At 36.5% G+C, this 17,765-nt stretch overlaps 1 protein-coding gene across 6 annotated transcripts in view; it reads left to right on the top strand.

Annotated features, from left to right (window-relative positions):
- Nucleotides 1-17,765, top strand: part of FMR1 (fragile X messenger ribonucleoprotein 1) — a 37,652-nt gene that overhangs the window by 12,063 nt on the left and 7,824 nt on the right. For all 6 annotated transcript variants that reach the window (XM_046673151.1, XM_046673150.1, XM_046673147.1 and 3 more), the window contains exons 3-12: nt 1,316-1,409; nt 4,061-4,132; nt 4,403-4,551; nt 5,611-5,704; nt 5,790-5,906; nt 8,102-8,272; nt 8,368-8,446; nt 12,204-12,313; nt 13,061-13,195; nt 15,906-15,992. In XM_046673151.1, coding sequence (XP_046529107.1) covers nt 1,316-1,409; nt 4,061-4,132; nt 4,403-4,551; nt 5,611-5,704; nt 5,790-5,906; nt 8,102-8,272; nt 8,368-8,446; nt 12,204-12,313; nt 13,061-13,195; nt 15,906-15,992 — 1,108 coding nt within the window. The remainder of the gene's footprint in view (nt 1-1,315; nt 1,410-4,060; nt 4,133-4,402; nt 4,552-5,610; nt 5,705-5,789; nt 5,907-8,101; nt 8,273-8,367; nt 8,447-12,203; nt 12,314-13,060; nt 13,196-15,905; nt 15,993-17,765) is intronic.

The raw sequence follows: 17,765 nt of genomic DNA, 5'->3' as shown, positions 1-17,765 counted from the left end.
TAAAATCTTTAAAAAAAAAGCTGATGTTTTATAGAACTTCAGACTATATTTACCTTTTCTTTAGAAACTCCTATTACTATAATACAAATAATTTCAGATGCTTTGTTTTTACCTTCCATGTTTCACATTTTTGAATGAAGAATTTGATTTTTTTATCTCTATAAAGACTTAAAAAATAATCCTTCCTTTGGAACCAAGAAAATTATGTATTATTTTATGCTTTACAAATCAAATTTAGCAATGAATTTGTAACATATTAAAAGTCACTAATTTTCAGTAAGTATAAGAAGGCTTTTCTGAAGTTAAGACGATTTTTTTAAGTTGCATAGTTTTTAAGTGTGTATAATAATTCAGAGAAAGGGTTCAGTCTTATATAGGCCCTAATCACATTTCCATAAATTCTGACTTAATTACCTACCCTCCTATCTTATATAATAGATCTTCTTAAAAAAAAAAAAAAGCCGTTTTCTCACTAGGATTTTCCTAAGAAAGCCTTTTAGCGGAAACCCAGAAATGGCTGCTTCAGCAGGTGAGTCCTCCAGTGTTTTTGCCAAGTTTGTCTTTTAATATTTTATATCACTGTGGATATAAAAGAATAATTAGGTATTTTTCAAAAGCGTTCCGTATCATTTTAAATTTAAAAAAGCATAGGCAACTTACTCAACTCCTATAGGCTGTCTCCATCGGGTTTCTGTGGTTTAGGCGATCCCACCAGGCCAGTGCATACTGGTACGTCATACTGATCAGCAGCCAGCTATCCATGGCAAGAATTGACCACCTCGCGGGATCTAAAATTTAAATGGGGAAAAGTGAGTTATGAATTGCTAATCTGCTGACTGCCCTACTTTGCTTTGGATTTAGAGGGCATGTAGGACCAGTTTCTGTGGTCACTGGAATGTGGTTAAAATTCCTTTGCAAGTATAAGTATGGTGATGATATTACTAACACTTACTGATACTAACATTTAATTTAAGCATCAAATGGTATTCCTGTTGTGGCCTTACGTTTACAATCCTTAGAGGTTGAAATTATTGGAAGAAAGACTTGTTTGGGAAATTGTAATATTGATCTGTTGTGTTTGGAGAAATATTCCAAATGGGACTATGAGGCTGCTGTGCTGCATGCAGACTTTGTGGAAATGTCTCTATAGTGCCGTTATCCCCGCTCAGCAAGACACTGACAGTTTTAAAGCATTTGCTTCTTTAAACTAGAGAAGCAGGGTCACACTTAACCAAAAATTGATGGCAGTGTGGTCACTGTGGTCATTGTTTGCATTAAACTGAAAAGTATGTTAAATAATTGTGCTTATTTGCAGCTGGCAGCCAGAGAGGCAGATTCCATTCCATGATGTGAGATTCCCACCACCTGTAGGTTATAATAAAGATATAAATGAAAGTGATGAAGTTGAGGTAAGTTTCCCCTGCCATCAAGTTGTTAAGCACTGAAGGAGTCGGAGCATTTAATTTGCCTGTGCCTTTTGTACCCCTGGTCTTTAACACTGTTTACGCTACCTTGAGAATTAGAGCTGTGATGGACATGTGCTTTTGACTGAGCCATCTTAATAATGATTTGAAATAATACATGCTGCTTAAATGTGGCTGCCTTGGGGCACATCTTTGAAAGTTTCCACTTATTTCTTTTGCCCACTAGTACTTCTTTTCCCTCAATCTCTGAATCATTTTTTGAGTAGTATATTGTTAGTTTACAACTCTGTCCCCATTTTGAGCGAAATGGATTAAGAAAATTAGTCTTACAAATGAAAAAATTCATGCCTTAGAGCAGCATCCTAGAATTTCTTTAAGTAGCAGTAAATACTCCTGGTATATTTTTAAAAATCCACCTGCGAGTTTTAGTATATACACATATAGATGAAACATCTTTTCACAGGGCATGCTATAAACCACCTGCTCGTGTACCATTGATGTCTTTGACCAAAACGTGCTATGGAGATGTAACACATTAACAAAAACACTGTGTTTGTGATTTCTCTAGCCACCGAAATTGTTTTGGGACTTGAGGCACTTGGAGTCAGCTTTATGTTACAGTTGGTCTATGTGGTACCTCTCTTTCCTCCCCTTTCACGTACTCCGTTTTAAGCTTCTTCTCTTCTTTCTCTACAATGCCTTGTTCGTAGTTGCAGCTTCATGCGTATTTATGGTATGAAGGAAGCATCTAGGTAGATGTTTGTACAGGTAAAGTGTAGTAGGTTCTTGAATTCTTATTTTCTGTGCTAGGTACAGATGGTGCAGTGAAACAGGAGAGTCCCTTGCCTTTGAAGTCACGTTCTAGTGAGGATAGCTAATACTATGGCAGGTGTGAGTAAGTCCTAGGGAAAAAATATAAGAGGATAGAAGGTGATGTAGGGACAGGAGTGCTATTTTAGAGGGTGCTCGGGAGAGGTCTCTGAATGTCCCGGCCTGTGTTCTTTTCTCTAAAATTTTAAAGTAGAAATAGAATATACTATTCACTTACCAGAGCTGCACTCAGTACCTACTAGGTGTAAGGAACGGGCTTGGTGTTGTGAGGGATCCCAGTAGGGAACACACGCTGTCTGGACTTGAGGACTGTTAGCTGTCCACTTCCCTAGGAGCTGCAAGCTTCCTGAAGGCAAGGGCCAGGCATGTGGTCTCTCTGTATCAGGGTGCTCTTAATAGTGTTTGCATGGATAAAGGAGACTTTTTTACAACTGAGTCACATGACAGGTAGTGACCAGTGAGATGCTGTAGTTAGGGTGACCTCACTGTATTGCCTAACAGTAATAGATAACTGAAGTTCTTGCTCTGGCCAGAGCAGAGTTGAAGGGGATTGATGGCCACCTGGCAAGAAGGAAAAGTAGGTTAAGTTAAGTTGTATTTAGTCACTGTGTATATAACTATTAACTTACGTTGTAAAAGGGAGGCTAGACACCAGGTCTTTTGGTCTGTCTATATCAGGAATGCTAATAATAGTGGTGGATAAAGGAGACTTTTTTCCCAACTTAGTCATGTGACAGGTAGAGACCAATGAGACACTGTTGCCAGGATGACCTCGTTGTGTTACATAACAATTAACCGAAGTTATTTCTCTGGCTAGAGGAAAGTTAAGAGGAAGTGATGGAGGCAAGAGGGAAAGGTAGGTTGAATTATGTTGTATTTAGTCACTGTGTTGTATAACTATTAACTTCACTTGTCAAAGGGAGATAGGAGTTGGAGCTTTGAGTTGCTTGTCAGCCTTAGGCTCTGTATCTCTCTCCTCTATGCTGTCCTCTCCTTCCTATCCCCCTTGTCTTCCCTGAATCTTCTTTCTGCTTCTGAGTCTCTGTATCTCTCTCCATGTACATTGTGTTGTCTCTTTTCCTATTAACCTTGCTTTGCTGGTTTCTTCACAAAAGCTTCCATGCTGCACATCGTAAGTGAACTCTGAAGTGTTCCCCAGAGAGATCGGTTAGAAGAACTGATCCACAGAGTGTGAGAGCAGGAAGGTAGTGTCTAAAGGATTGCCAGCATGGTGTTGTCCATTTTAGTGAAGAGGGCACAGGAGACCAGAGAGTGACCAAGGATCTGTTCATTTAGTCCCCAGAGACATGAATACCGGGGGGTATCCTTAGTGGGCTGAGTGGTCAGCGGCCTTATCCATTTAGTGACTGTGCACCCAGATGGTAGGCCAGCGTCAGTAACTTCCAGTCATTTATTTGCTTATTAGAGTAAAAGAAAAACAAGTTTGCTTGTACATTTTTAGATAGATTTTCATCACTCACAAAGTACCCAAGGAAGGTATGCCCAGGTTTATGAACAATCAGCTTTTCTTGAGCCATTCATATTCATTCAGAATACTGATTATTACTGATGTAGAACAGAGAAGGAAGAAAGTGCTTTCTCTAGGTAATCTCCCTAGTAATCAGGTAGTTTCTGCTTATGTATCTATGTCTAGCTATAGGGGTGTGGTCTGCTTTAAGGTATATGGCATATGGGTTTGGAAGACACCTAAGGTCATTTTGAGACATTTTCCTCGATGACTGATAATCTATGGATTTCTGAATGATGTTAATCATGAAATATTCTATGTTGTAATTTTTGTATAGGTTTATTCCAGAGCAAATGAAAAAGAGCCTTGCTGTTGGTGGTTAGCTAAAGTGAGGATGATAAAGGGTGAGGTAGGAAAATGCATATTTAAAATTTTTTTATACTTGTTTCCCTTTTCTGAACCCAGGTACTGCATTTCAGTCTGGATTTCTTTTTGTAAAGTAATATCTAACTTGAGTCATTTTATTAAAATATTTTCTCTACATGTTCAGAATGTTTCGTATGTTGATCAAATACAGTTTTTTTTCCTCTAGAGAATTTAAAAATAACTGAGTACGTATAGCTTATTGCTCTTACTTTAAATACCGTGACCAGGAATGACTTTTGTTTATTTCTCTCAGTTTTACGTGATAGAATATGCAGCATGTGATGCCACGTACAATGAAATTGTCACAATTGAACGTTTACGATCAGTTAATCCCAACAAACCTGCCACAAAAGATACTTTCCATAAAATCAAACTGGATGTGCCAGAAGACTTACGACAAATGTAAGTTGGTATGTGAGAAACGCTGAGAACGCACAGGTGATATGCCATTCATTTAAAAGGGTATGATTTTAAAATAATATAAATCAATTTTTAAATTCGATGACCTTAAAAATGGTTGCAAAAGTAATGAAAAAAACCATAGTTAGCTTTTTCCAGTTATATAATCAAGCCAGCCTTGCACTTGTTTAAACTTACTTGGCTAGATACGTGGCTCATGTACATTTGTTTTCTAAAATTAACTTTGTTCATAGAATTTTAAGATTTTGAAAGTGATTAATAAGATTTTCTGTCATAAGTCACAAATCAAATTCTAGACAATGAAGATTTCTCCAGATTTTTTTCCCTTTTAACTAATATTTTCAGAGAAATGTGTAGTAAGAAGAGCTAAAGAAGCTTCAAAAGGTCATCTCTGTCGTATAATCCTTAATCTGGAGTAACGCTTAAAGACTTTAGATAAGAGATTGCTTTTGGAAGATTTCATCCAGGGGATATAATAATGTTGATTTGGAATGTCACTTTAGATAAACATTAACTTGCAGTTCAGAATACATAGAAATTCTGCTTTTTGATTGTAGAATTGTGTATGTGTGTACGTCTTTGTGCCTTCTGATTCATATACTTCTTCTCTCCCTTAAATTGGTCAGCAGTTTTTCTTTAGAAAAGAAACAACAAAACAAAATCGGGTAACCTGTAGCTATCCCCAAAAGTTTTCAGCAGTTGATTCAAGAAAATTACTGTCTTGTCTTACTTGTAACTGAAATCAGAAAGCCTGCAGGGGAGAGTAGCTCAGCTAAATATGTGATCTAAGACCACCAGGAATCCCTCAAGAGCATAACTTTTTTTTCCTTTCTCTGCACTCTCAAATTCTTGATTGGGCTAAGTATTTTAGAGATAGACAGCAAAGGAACTAAAGTTTTAAATGGATATAGCGTATTTTGCATAAATCAAGTTTAATAGAAATCCATAATTCTTCTAAGTGCAAATCTCTCTGCGTATATTTATGCCAGTAGTTGGTATCATTCATCTTAACTTCACAATACATATTCTGTTTATTTCTAGGTGTGCCAAAGAGTCGGCACATAAGGACTTTAAAAAGGCAGTTGGTGCCTTTTCTGTAATTTATGATCCAGAAAATTATCAGCTTGTCATTTTGGTGAGTGTTTTTGAGTTGTCTATTTTGTCGTATCTCATTTGGGGCATTTGCTTTGATAATAATGGTGTGAATTTATATCCTTTAGTCCATCAATGAAGTCACCTCAAAGCGAGCACACATGCTGATTGACATGCACTTTCGGAGTCTGCGCACTAAGCTGTCTCTGATACTGAGAAATGAAGAAGCCAGTAAGCAACTAGAGGTATGAGGCTTTCCCTAGTGCTGCTTGTACGGCTATCTAGAAATGATGTGTGCAGTTACAAAACTTGAGTATGGGCAGCTTGTCCTTTATTTACTATTTCTTAGCAATTCCTTAGATTCTGTATTTTGAAAAATTATACAAAGCATAATCATACTAAAGTTTTTTGTCTGAGGTTTCAGAATTAAGCAGCAGTTTATGTATATTAAGAAACTTCTGGTCAACTCACTTTTTCTAGAAGTTCATCAAAGCTGCTAATAAAATGAGGCAATGCTTCTTCCATATAACATGTTATCATTAAAGTACTAGAGAGTATTTAAATATCTAATCATATTCCTTTCATTATGTATGTTTATCTCTGTTTAAAAGGGTATAGAACTTCTTCATTCTAATTGGTTGTCACTCTTTAAAACTCCTGTCTTCAGATTCCTGCCAGAGGCTATTTCCCTAACTTACTATTTCGTCTCTTAAGGTGCATTTTATCTACTTTTATTAATCCTCCAATAATTTCCATCACCATACATTTATTTTCATTGATAATTATCTAGTACTTCCATCCATTACCATAGAAACTAAATGGATTTTAGTTTAATGTGCCAACTCAAGTATATTACTGTCAGATTCCAGAGTTCCTTATCATTATTCCTTTCATTAGAGGGAAAACACCATGCAGTTGAAATAGTAAAGAAAAAAAAGAGTTCCAAACTGCATTTTAACAGAGAAGGTAGTAAAGTCTTTATTCTTGTAAAACTCTCTGAAACTTGCCACCTTCTAACTTGATGTGTGATTGCTGAACTCTTAGCAGGGGAGGAGACATTGATATCTCCTTTTGCTCTTTGTTTTCCTTATGGCCACAGAGGTCTGTTTAAATTAGTTTTTGCTCTCATTCGTCCTTGATGTCCTTGTGTTCACAAGTTTGTGGTTTCTTTAGCTATTCTCCATAACTTTTAGGCCAGAACAGCCTCCTTACTGTCATTGTGAGTATTATGGAAATATGCTCATATGCCTCTTCTGAAACATCTCATTCTTCTTAAATGATCTATCATACCTTTGACTTACCATTTATCAGTGAATTATCAATGAAAAGAATGAACCAGGTGAATGAACCAGGACTCAAAAAACATGACTTCTTGAAAAGTCCTAGGAATATTTGATACATTTTGTTACTCTAATCTACAAAAAGGATATTATACTTTAAAAATTGTTTGCAGTAGTTACACTCATTCATTCAAATTATCAGATATGTTGAATAATGAGAAACTAGTGTGCATGCCTATCTTTCCTCACTACTAATATTAAAGAGATCCACATATTCAGATAAGAAATTTCCATTTTTCAACATGAGCCACTAATATGTTTGGTTTTCATTAATGGCATGCTAGAACTAAACATTAAATTTTGATAATTCTATTTAAAGAGAGCAATTATCCACAAGTTTGGGGTGTTAGTGTAACTTAGTTCAGTCATTACCGAATATTTGAAAGAATTGATCATACTTGTGGATCCAGATCACAAGGTCTTACAGACTCTGATCTCATTTTAGGTTGCAGGCACATATGTAAGATAAGTTGTAAATCTTTGACACTCTGTAATCATTCAATTAACTTACTGTACCAACAGTTTTTATGATTGCTTTTCTTAGGTTGGGGGATGTGGTGGGAAGCTGTCGTTTTAATGTCATCACTTCATCAGAGGGATGTCTAGACCACAGTATCTAGTGATAAGTTATATAACTAGCACTGTTTCCAGAAAAAAACATATATATACACACCGTAAAAATGAACTGAATACAATTTTCTGTAAAGATGGTATTTAAGAATACTTTTACTTAAATAACATTGAGTCTGTCAGACCCAGTGAGCTGGTTTTTATTTGGGAACATTTGATCTGCTTCTTAATTGTTACATTGTTGATGTCATTGGTTAAGGCAGCCTTGCAAATAGGTTTTCAAAAGTTACCTTGGAAAATTGTCAACAAGCCCTTTCCTGTTAATGAAAATATATCAAATGACATAGACTTTCAGTAACCTAATAAGTACTTATGCCTTGGGAGGTATTTTCTAAAACCTGTTAGTTTCTGACTGAAACTAATTGATAGGCCCCTGATAAACAGGGTCAAGATAATTTACATGGCTGACCTAAATACAGTTGTCTTAATAGTTGATAAAGAATTTTAATCAGATGTGCATTTCTCTTCAGAGTTCAAGGCAACTTGCCTCAAGGTTTCATGAACAATTTATCGTACGAGAAGATCTGATGGGTCTAGCGATTGGTACTCATGGTGCTAATATTCAGCAAGCTAGAAAAGTACCAGGAGTCACAGCTATCGATCTAGATGAAGACACCTGCACATTTCATATTTATGGAGAGGTAAATATTTTACTAAATAGGTTTTTTTCCTAAAATAAAACCAGTATTTCAGATGGCTCATCTTTTGTCTTAAATCTCCTCCCCCTTTTTATTAGGATCAAGATGCAGTGAAAAAGGCCAGAAGCTTCCTTGAATTTGCTGAAGATGTCATACAAGTTCCAAGGAACTTAGTAGGTGAGTCAGAAATTGCTGTTGACATCCACTACAAAAACAAAAGTTAGGTAAACAATTTATGCTGGTAGAATTCCATTTTCACTCACTCGAGTGACCATTTAATTGAAGCTTAATCTTTGAAATATGGTGTGTTGCTATGGTGTACAGAAAATATTTGGTAAATGTGATACGCAAAGATTACATATTCGGAAGGTATGCAAATGATACTGCTTTGCTAGTTCAAACCTACTAGTGCCTGGAAGGATAAATTTTGCACAACCTCTTTACTGTATATTTTATGTATCTTAAAATTAAATATATTTTTTCAAAATTAAATATATATTTTTTTAAATGAATGACATTTGGGGACCTTGTAATTTGGAGTAGATTAGTATATGATCTCTCTAATGGATCTATAAAATGATAGCATTCTTAATTATCTTGGAGTTGAACATCTGAATGTAAGTTACTTAAATCTAGTAAGTTCCAAAGCTAGAGGTAACACTGAATGTCTGTGGGGCTTTCTGCAACATCGACGGTAATTCTTTGTTTTGACTTGAGTACTGTTTCACGACCATCACCACCACAAGCACCAGCGAATACCTTGGAACCCTTCACAAGTACCTTCACATGCGACAGATGTCTTTAGTAGAACATATTAAAGGAATGTGCGGTTTTGTCAAGAACGCTACATATGTTTTTAATTTATAAATGAAATTGGGACATACTTCCTATGCGTTTTATTTTTTTTCAACTTGACGTCATGACTGATTATGAGAAGTAATGCACGCCCTTTGGAAAGTTTAAAGAAAGAAAATAAGGACTTTCTGTGCATTTTGTTCACGTAGTTTCAGTCCAACTTAGCCTGTTTTGCTGTACTTTTTGTCAGCATAGAATTATAAACATCTTTCTGTGCCATTAAGAAATACTTGGAATAATGTTTTTCTCACAAAGCAAATTAGTTTGATTGAAGATAAAGTATAAATAGTAGTGAAATAATGCAGAATTATTCACTTGATGTATACTGCAGACAACTAAAGAACACTACTAATGTTATTGAGGTAACTTGCATACCAGTTGTATGTATAGAGAATGTATGTACAGCACTATGCTGATTACCTCAGGGTAAGTGGGATTATGAATGATATTTATTTCCCTCTTATTTACAGTTTGTCAAGCAATTCATTTTATAGTTAGAAAAGTTATTTTAAATTTAGAAGTTCTTATAAAGTATAGTCAATAGACACTTTTTTCAGAAATTACCAAATAGAAACTTAGGTGTCAGATTCAGTGGCGTTCCTTCCTGAGATGGCATGATGGTGGGGAAAGTTCTTGGATGTTGGAACTGCATCTAGATTTCAGTCCTACGTCACTTTCTAATAGGTATTCGGCCTTGGGCAACTCACTTAACTCTCCTTAGTCTTACTTTCCTCAACCCTGAAACAAATGTGATGATAGTGTTCACCTCACAGGGTTGTCGTGATAATTAAATAGAAAGATACAGATAGATAGGGATAGATACAGATATTACCCAAGCTCTGGACATAGGAGGGGACTCCGTAAATGTTAGTTCTCCCTCCTTCCCCTTCTTCAAAACAATTTCATCCAATTCAGTTGAGGGACGTTATAGTCAGATGTCAGTTGGCATTTGGAAATAGCTGTGTAATGTAGAATTGGGTTATTTGCTATGAAAAGTAGATTCTGCCTGTGAACCTGCCTAGAGACAAGAGGGTCCCAGAAGTGACCTTTCACCAGAAAGCCTGCTGAAGTACAATCAGCCTGATTTTTGTTTTGTTTCTAGTTATTAAAGTAAAACAGTTCTGTTTTAGAGATTGTCTGCTCTAACAATGGGAATGTTGGGAGTTTTCGGAAAGTGTTTTTTGTTTGTTTGTTTTTTGAGGAAGACTGGCCCTGAGCTAACATCTGTGCCCATCTTCCTCTACTTTCTATGTGGGACGCCTACCACAGCATGGCTTGCCGAGTGCTGCCACGTCCGCGCTCGGGATCTGAACCGGCTAACCCGGGGCCGCCAAAGTGGAACAGGCACACTTAACCGCTGCGCCACCGGGCTGGCCCGGGAAAGTGTTTTTGTGTAAGATGGTTTGGCAAGGCAGATCTTTAGGGAGATGTCTAATCAGTATTATGTGAGTTTGAGTCCCAAAATATGTTTTACGATCTCGTTATTTTTCACAAGATCTCTTTGTGAGAGATTCACGTTCACAAGTATGTACACTGATTTATTTTTCTTTTCTAAAAATTTGCTTGTTTTTCACCCACTTTGGTATTGAGTTGGTTTAATTATTCAATCATCTATAGTTAACACACACTACTTAGGATAGTTAAGTTAAACGTGTTAAACATAAGTTAAACGTGTGCCAAAATCTCATTTTTCTTTTTGCTAATTCGTTGAGACCTTTTTTAAAATCAGCATTAATTCATGAAAATATAAGTGTTAGAGATTAAAAATAAGTTGTGGGAAGACTCCATGTAACTTCTCTCCTCCCCCAGCCCCTTTTCATTTGAAGAGAAGAGCAGAACTAATTGACGAAAGGACCTAGATCAGGAGTCCTGATTTAGTGGTGTCAGTTCTGTTCCCTGACCACTGACCAGTCGAAAGAGGTTATGGGGGTGAGTGAGGCTGCCGCACACAGCAAGAGTACCAAGGCTATGCTGATGAGAAGAACCACCAGATCCTGTTGTAAGAAGGCTTTCCCTGGGTTCTTATCTAGGTTTGGCTTCCAGTTTTTTCCCCATTCCTGCCTTAGATGAGTTGATGATGTGGCAAGTACATGATGCATGTGGCCAGTGCAAAGGTGCTTTTGGGTACCTTGGGAGAGCCTTTGGAATCAGATGTAATTCACATGTAGATTTCTAGAATCGGTAGTTCTTACATTTGTAATGTGATGCTTTACACTAATGGGTGATGGTGGCTGTGACAGCAGTCATTTCCCAGTTAAGTATGTGATTGAATTTTATAAAATGAGGGAAAGAATCGACTGCCTATTCATTACTGGTATTTGAAGTCTTTGGCGTTTTAACGGATGTTATTGAATAATACTTAACCTTGAACTGGTTTTAAGCTTTTTTGTTGTGGTTTTGAGTTATCTTAAAATGTGATTTCTTAATCTTTCACTCTGTAGCTAATCCTTCCCCCTTTGATATACTGATATAATTTATGGGTAGTGCACAGGAGCAGTATTGCTAACACACTGGCCTGAAGAATGTACACATCTTTTAGATGGGTGTATGGCTGTTTAGGCCACTCTTAAACTTAGAATATCTTTTATAAATGTGCCACATAAAATTCTAGAAATATTTACTGTGGGCAAAGAAGCAGATTTAAATCAGGTACAGGTAGAATTGAAGTTGTCGAATAAATAAGCAAGTGTATTTTCTGTTGTCTTTCCTTTTCCTTAATTCTTTTCATAGAATTTTGCCGAAAGAGTGATACGCACCACTGTACCAGCAAGTTCAAAGTATACCCTTTTGTGCAAAATAAGAGCCTGTCTTTGAACTGCCTTAAAAATTCAAAATTACCCAATCAGTTGAGTATTCATCCACTCTAATACCTGACCAAAAGAAATTACAGATGACCACCTACTAACTCGGAAAGCCAGTTTTTCTTTTTGAAAAGAGTCTCTGTTTTGGTGTTGAGATTTTATAATTATGTGTGTGCATATATATGTAAAATAAGGTGATAGTTTACAGTGGGGTGTGCTTACCGGTTTGGGGCATGTGTTTTTAAAACCAAACATGAATTATTCATTTCTTAACTTAGGCAAGGTAATAGGCAAAAATGGAAAACTGATTCAGGAGATTGTGGACAAGTCAGGAGTTGTGAGGGTGAGAATTGAGGCCGAAAATGAGAAAAATGTTCCACAAGAAGAGGTATGTTCTGGTGTATTTGTTTCTAGTTTGTCTAATAAAAGTAAACATTTTTTATTGTTTTATTTGACATTAATTTATAGGCCTCTGTAATACACACATAATGTGAATGTAAAAATTCTGATTAGGAGGCATGCCAGTTAACGGTATAGTTGTAGATAATGGCCTCTGTCTAGTCTCCAGTGCTGTGACTTTGGATTAGTCACTTTAACTCCTTTAACGCTTGTTCTCAGTCTTTAAAATGGGGAGTCATAAATATAGAAAAGTGTGAAGCACTTTTCAAATATTACTTAATGTTGCTGACACAGCAAAAATTGGGTTACTGGTTAGGTTGTCTGGCTTTCATCCTTTGGCTTTTTTAGTTTAAGTGTATGTGTGTTTATTTTGTGTGTTGTAAATTTTTATCTGGGCATAACATCTCTTCCCAATCTTTAAATTTTATAATGCTCACTTTTATATTCATGAGTGTGGTAGCAACTTTTAAAGTATTTGTATGGAGTTGGGGAGGTAAGGACCTGCTCTTCTGTAGAATGGTAGGGTTTAAAATAAAATCCCCCCAAATTGCCATAATTTTCACATATTGTCTAACCAACCTCCTTTTGGGAAAGATTCTTTTTGCTGAACTTAAATACTTTGGAGATTTTACTGCGTAATTTTTGCATTTTGTAATTTTGTTTACCAAAACGTTATAATAAGCTAAATAAAGTCTTAAAAGTTGGTCTGTTTTCCTCTTGTGTTTTTTTTACCAAGGAAATTATGCCACCAAATTCCCTACCTTCCAGTAACTCAAGAGTTGGACCTACTCCCTCGGAAGAAAAAAAACATATAGATATAAAGGAAAACAGCACTCATTTTTCTCAGCCTAACAGTACAAAAGTGCAGAGGGTAAGAAATATTTGTCACTTTGAATTATGCTAAAAGTAATTTCTTCAACCCAGATGTCACAATTGGTGTTTCTGGTGTTCTCTCTGGTTAGGCTTATAGGCTACTCATGTTGTGTTTTTTTCAAATCTGATTGCCAGCTTATGAGATATTACAAACCAAAGTGCTGCCTACTTTTCAGCTTATTCACAGTGACAGAACTTATGCTGTAAACATAAACTACAGGGTTGCATTTAATGGTCACTGTCTTCTTTCAAGGGTGGACTTTCATTTTTTCATGCTGTCTCTCTTGAAATTTTGCAGGTTGTAATAGCCCAAAATATACCTTCTGTTATATGCATTAGTTACTACTTAAAGCCATATTTTAGAAACTGGTTTTCAATATTTGACCGAACCTAACTGTTTAGCAGTGGGTTAGAAGCCCTGCAGTGACAGTCCTGCGTTCAGGCTTCTCGGTGTCACTTGTTACAATTAACAACATCACTTGCGTTCCTTATGCTGCTTCAGCTGTTAGTGGTTTCATCACTTGTAGCAGGGGAATCCCAGAAACCTGAACTCAAGGTTTGGCAGGTAGGAGAACATTCCTTGAAAAGTACATTTGAATTTTATATTTTAATGTTTATTCCCCTTGTTAAGAAGGACTACACATGACCATCAGGGTTGGGGGATGGTGGGGGAGTGTTTGTGGGTATGTGGATCCATTGCCCTTGGAGAAAGCTCAGATGCCTTCCTGTTGCCTATGAGGCCTTTCTTTCACCGTCACCTGTTGAGTATCATCTCTTACCAGTCCTCTTCCTTTCATTCTAGAGAGGCTTGAGCCGTACTGAAGCAGAGTTCTCTGAACATGTTATACTCTGTTGCTTCTAGACATGTGCATGTGTTTCCTCCGCCTGGAGCGCTCTTACTTCCTCCAACTTGCCACCTTGCTTTGACCTTACTCCTTGTGCTTTCCTTGTGTACTTGCCTCAGATCCCCTCCCCCTGACTGGCTCAAGAGCCTTTCCCCATTCCGTGCTCCAATATGCTCACCCCTATGGTAGCACTTACTGCGTAGCCATTACTTTTGATCTTTTCAGCCACGTTGTGAGTTCCTTGAGGCCAGGGCCTCCTGCTTGGCCTGTGAGAATTATTTATGGGAAAAATGTTATGACTCACAAGAGATTAAAAGCAAAAATGCCGTTTTATAAAGAGAAATATAACTGCAAGTGGACACATTGAAAGAGAAGATGTTTTAAAGTTATTTACTCCGAAGTCAATCAAACTGAATCTGTGACATAGGATTTTAAAGCTTATTTTGTACTGTATGATCCAGAAGGAAGGGTGCAGCATTTCATCATATGATATTTTTGAGAATAATATGGTTAACTGCTTTGTAACAAAGCCAGTTGGGGAAAAAACTCAACAGTCAAAAATGTTTTGAGAAGAAGAGATCTGATTCGCAGACCTGATTATTTTTGTAGTTCATATATTATGCAATGCAAAAAAAAGTCCTTATGAAGCCCACGGATTTTCAGTGGCACCTGGTTTTCAGGTGATCACTGTTACTAGGAAGCAGTACCTTGCCTACCAGATGAAGGTCAGTCTGCAAGTAGTATTCTTAATTGTTCAGTTTTGTTCCCCATCAATAGCCACGTTCATGTGGAAGGAAAAAGAAAAAGCCTACTCTAGCCACAGATACATTTTAGATGCTGTGTACTGAATGCAAGCAAACAAAGCAGCCCAGCAGTAGCCACACCGATCAGATGAATGCTCTTTTTAATAAAATGATACTTGCTAAAGGGACAGCATCTCGGCTTTTCACACCTAGAAGCTTTGCCTAGAAAATTGTGTTTCCACCTCAAAGCCATTGTACGCTTTTCTTTAGTCACTTGTGAATATCAGTAACCATGTGTACATGTGTATTCTTTCAGTAGCAAGATATTGAACTGTGCTCAACTTTGATGTCATAATTGCCAGCTATTAGTTTGTACAGCTGGCCTAGGCTTCCCTGTAACTTGTGACTAGATAAAGTTTTTTCCTCATTTATGGTGATGGGCTAGAAGTATATATTTTTAGTATTTTAATATAATAAAATAGTACCACAGAGAGAAGATCGAACTTTTCTTATGATTCAGCCTTTTGTAATTTTCAGAATACATTATTGAAATGTATTGAAATGCTAAATTTTATACTTAATGGATGTGCCTGTTTTTTTTTTTTCTTGTCAGAATACTGAATGCATTTTAATTTATCCTAGTTCTTTTTGTTTGTATTTTGTTTGTATTCTGTTGACTTGGTTAGCAAAATTGATTTTAGTTGTCACTCTTGTACCCTAGTATCTAATTTTGAATTACTTTTTAAAGAATTTGATCTAGATAAAACCTGTAGTAAATGATTTAGAGTATTTGAACGTATTAATTTTGTTTGTACATCTCATGTTAAAGCTTGTATAATTTTGAATTACATAATCTGTGACTTTGCCAACATTTAATAGTAGTGTTTAAAACATAACATGATGCGTTTAAGGGGTTGTTATATTGATCTGTCCTTATTCACAGTAAATGTACAAAATATACCAACTATTGTTGTTTTCGTGTATTGATTTATATTTTCAGCAAACATTTGTGTATCTACTGTTTGTCAGACCCTGAGCTAGAGATTTAGTCATTATTTGCATTTTTTCGCATTAATCCCTCATTAATTTTATAGAATCATTGTTACCATTTCTTTTTCAGGGTATGGTACCATTTGTTTTTGTGGGAACAAAGGACAGCATCGCTAATGCCACTGTTCTTTTGGATTATCACCTGAACTATTTAAAGGTGAGAATAGGAAGAACCTTAACTTCTAATCCTTTTGCACTAAAATATAAAAACTCCATAATAAATCTGTCAGCAGTTAAGATTCATTCTGTACGTTACAATGAAAGACCTATAAAAGATAATAAAGAAAATACTTTGTTTAGCTTACTATATTCCTTCTGAAAACTCAAGTCAGTTTTTCATCATTATAAATTTAAGGACCAATATTCCAGTTCTCAGTAAATTCCCTCGTTTCCCAGTATTCTTCTGAAGCCTTACACTCAATTTAGGTAATCCTTTACATAACCTTGTCATCCAGTTGATCCTTTCTAGCCTTTGTGAGTTTTTTCCAGGCCAAATTTTGTATCTGTAACACTTGCCTTTGTTGTCTCTCTTTTGTCATTTGTCAAGGAAATCCCAGCGTTTCTTGAAATCCTCTGTTTAAATGTTTACCCTTCATATTTTTCTCTATACTCTGTGGTAGAAAATAGAAACAATTTGTGTCTTCTTATAAATGCTCATTTTAGCCTGTGTTTGTGTGGTTATGCCTCCTCTAGATTGCAAGCTGGAAAGCAGGAACCAGGAGGCTACAAAGTACAGTGGGAATAGCACTGGATTGGCAATCCAGCAGTTTGCTTCTATTCTCTCTTCTGCCAGGAACTGGCTATGTGACTTTAGGCAAGTCACTTCCCTAGACTGGATGCTTTTGAAAATTCCCTTTGGCCAAAATGTTCTATAGTTCAATGAAATGGAATCTTATCCTTGTCCCTTTTATAATTTCTTCTTTATATACATATGTATCAAGATTATAATGTAACTGGCACTAAACAGTATTTGAAAAATAGTCCAACTTTATTTATTTATGATGCTATCTTAATTTTTTGCTGAAATAAATAAAATTGAACAATTTCTACTTGTATACAAATAAGAAAGAAAAGTACAATAGCTAGGCATTTCATTCATTCTTGTGGTGCTCAGTTAATCTTTGCAAGTGTGAAGGTTTCATCCAGCAAGGTTCGCATTGGTAGGATACCCCATTGATTTGCTTATTTGTCTTTGTTTTTAAAATGTGTTTTATGTGTTATCTTTCGTATGTGTTTTTCTCCATATTTTTTGCTTAGATAATTATGAAGACCATCCTGGAGAGTTAGGATTGCACTGTATCAGTCCCTTGTTCTTTTGACTAATGTTCTCTCTTAGATCTTTTGATTGATTCTTCACATTTGAGTATCTTTTTTGGTCATCAGTAGCTGTCCTGTTGCCATTCTTTCCATCACCAGATCTTCCCTTGATTGGGCCTGGCATCTCTCACCAAAAGGAGACTGCTTTGCCCCACAGGGAGACCTGGAGTACCATTCTGTTTTGCAAGACATACCCGTTCCATGAGCTATAACTGTACTTTTGGCGTAATCCACTCACTTAGCTACAGGCTCTCCTTTGCTCAAGTCCTTTGTAAAACAGAAATTTTGCCTCAGAGCACTGATGAAACTCATCTAGATCCTTACCTGCCCTTTCTCTTCCAGAAGCTGCCACGACCAAGATTTTAGGAACTTAGCTTTGCAGGGACTTCTCCATGACTGTTCATGTAGACAGTCCCTATGATGGCCTCTGCTTGACTGAGACACCCAGTACTACTGTAGTTATGGATCCACTTCCCTCTAGCCAGTAAATGAGATGTCTGTGGGTCCTTTGCAAGGACAAGGGTTAGAATTGAGGCTTCATCTGGATTTGACAGAACCCAACATATTGGAAGCACTGTGTGTAAGGGTCTCTCAGTGGACCCCAGGTGTATTT

Source organism: Equus quagga, chromosome 10 (genome assembly GCF_021613505.1).
Source record: "Equus quagga isolate Etosha38 chromosome 10, UCLA_HA_Equagga_1.0, whole genome shotgun sequence".
Classification (NCBI taxonomy): Eukaryota; Metazoa; Chordata; class Mammalia; order Perissodactyla; family Equidae; genus Equus; species Equus quagga.
The sequence above is the reverse complement of the archived record's forward strand: the minus strand, read 5'-3'. Positions and strand labels throughout refer to the sequence as shown.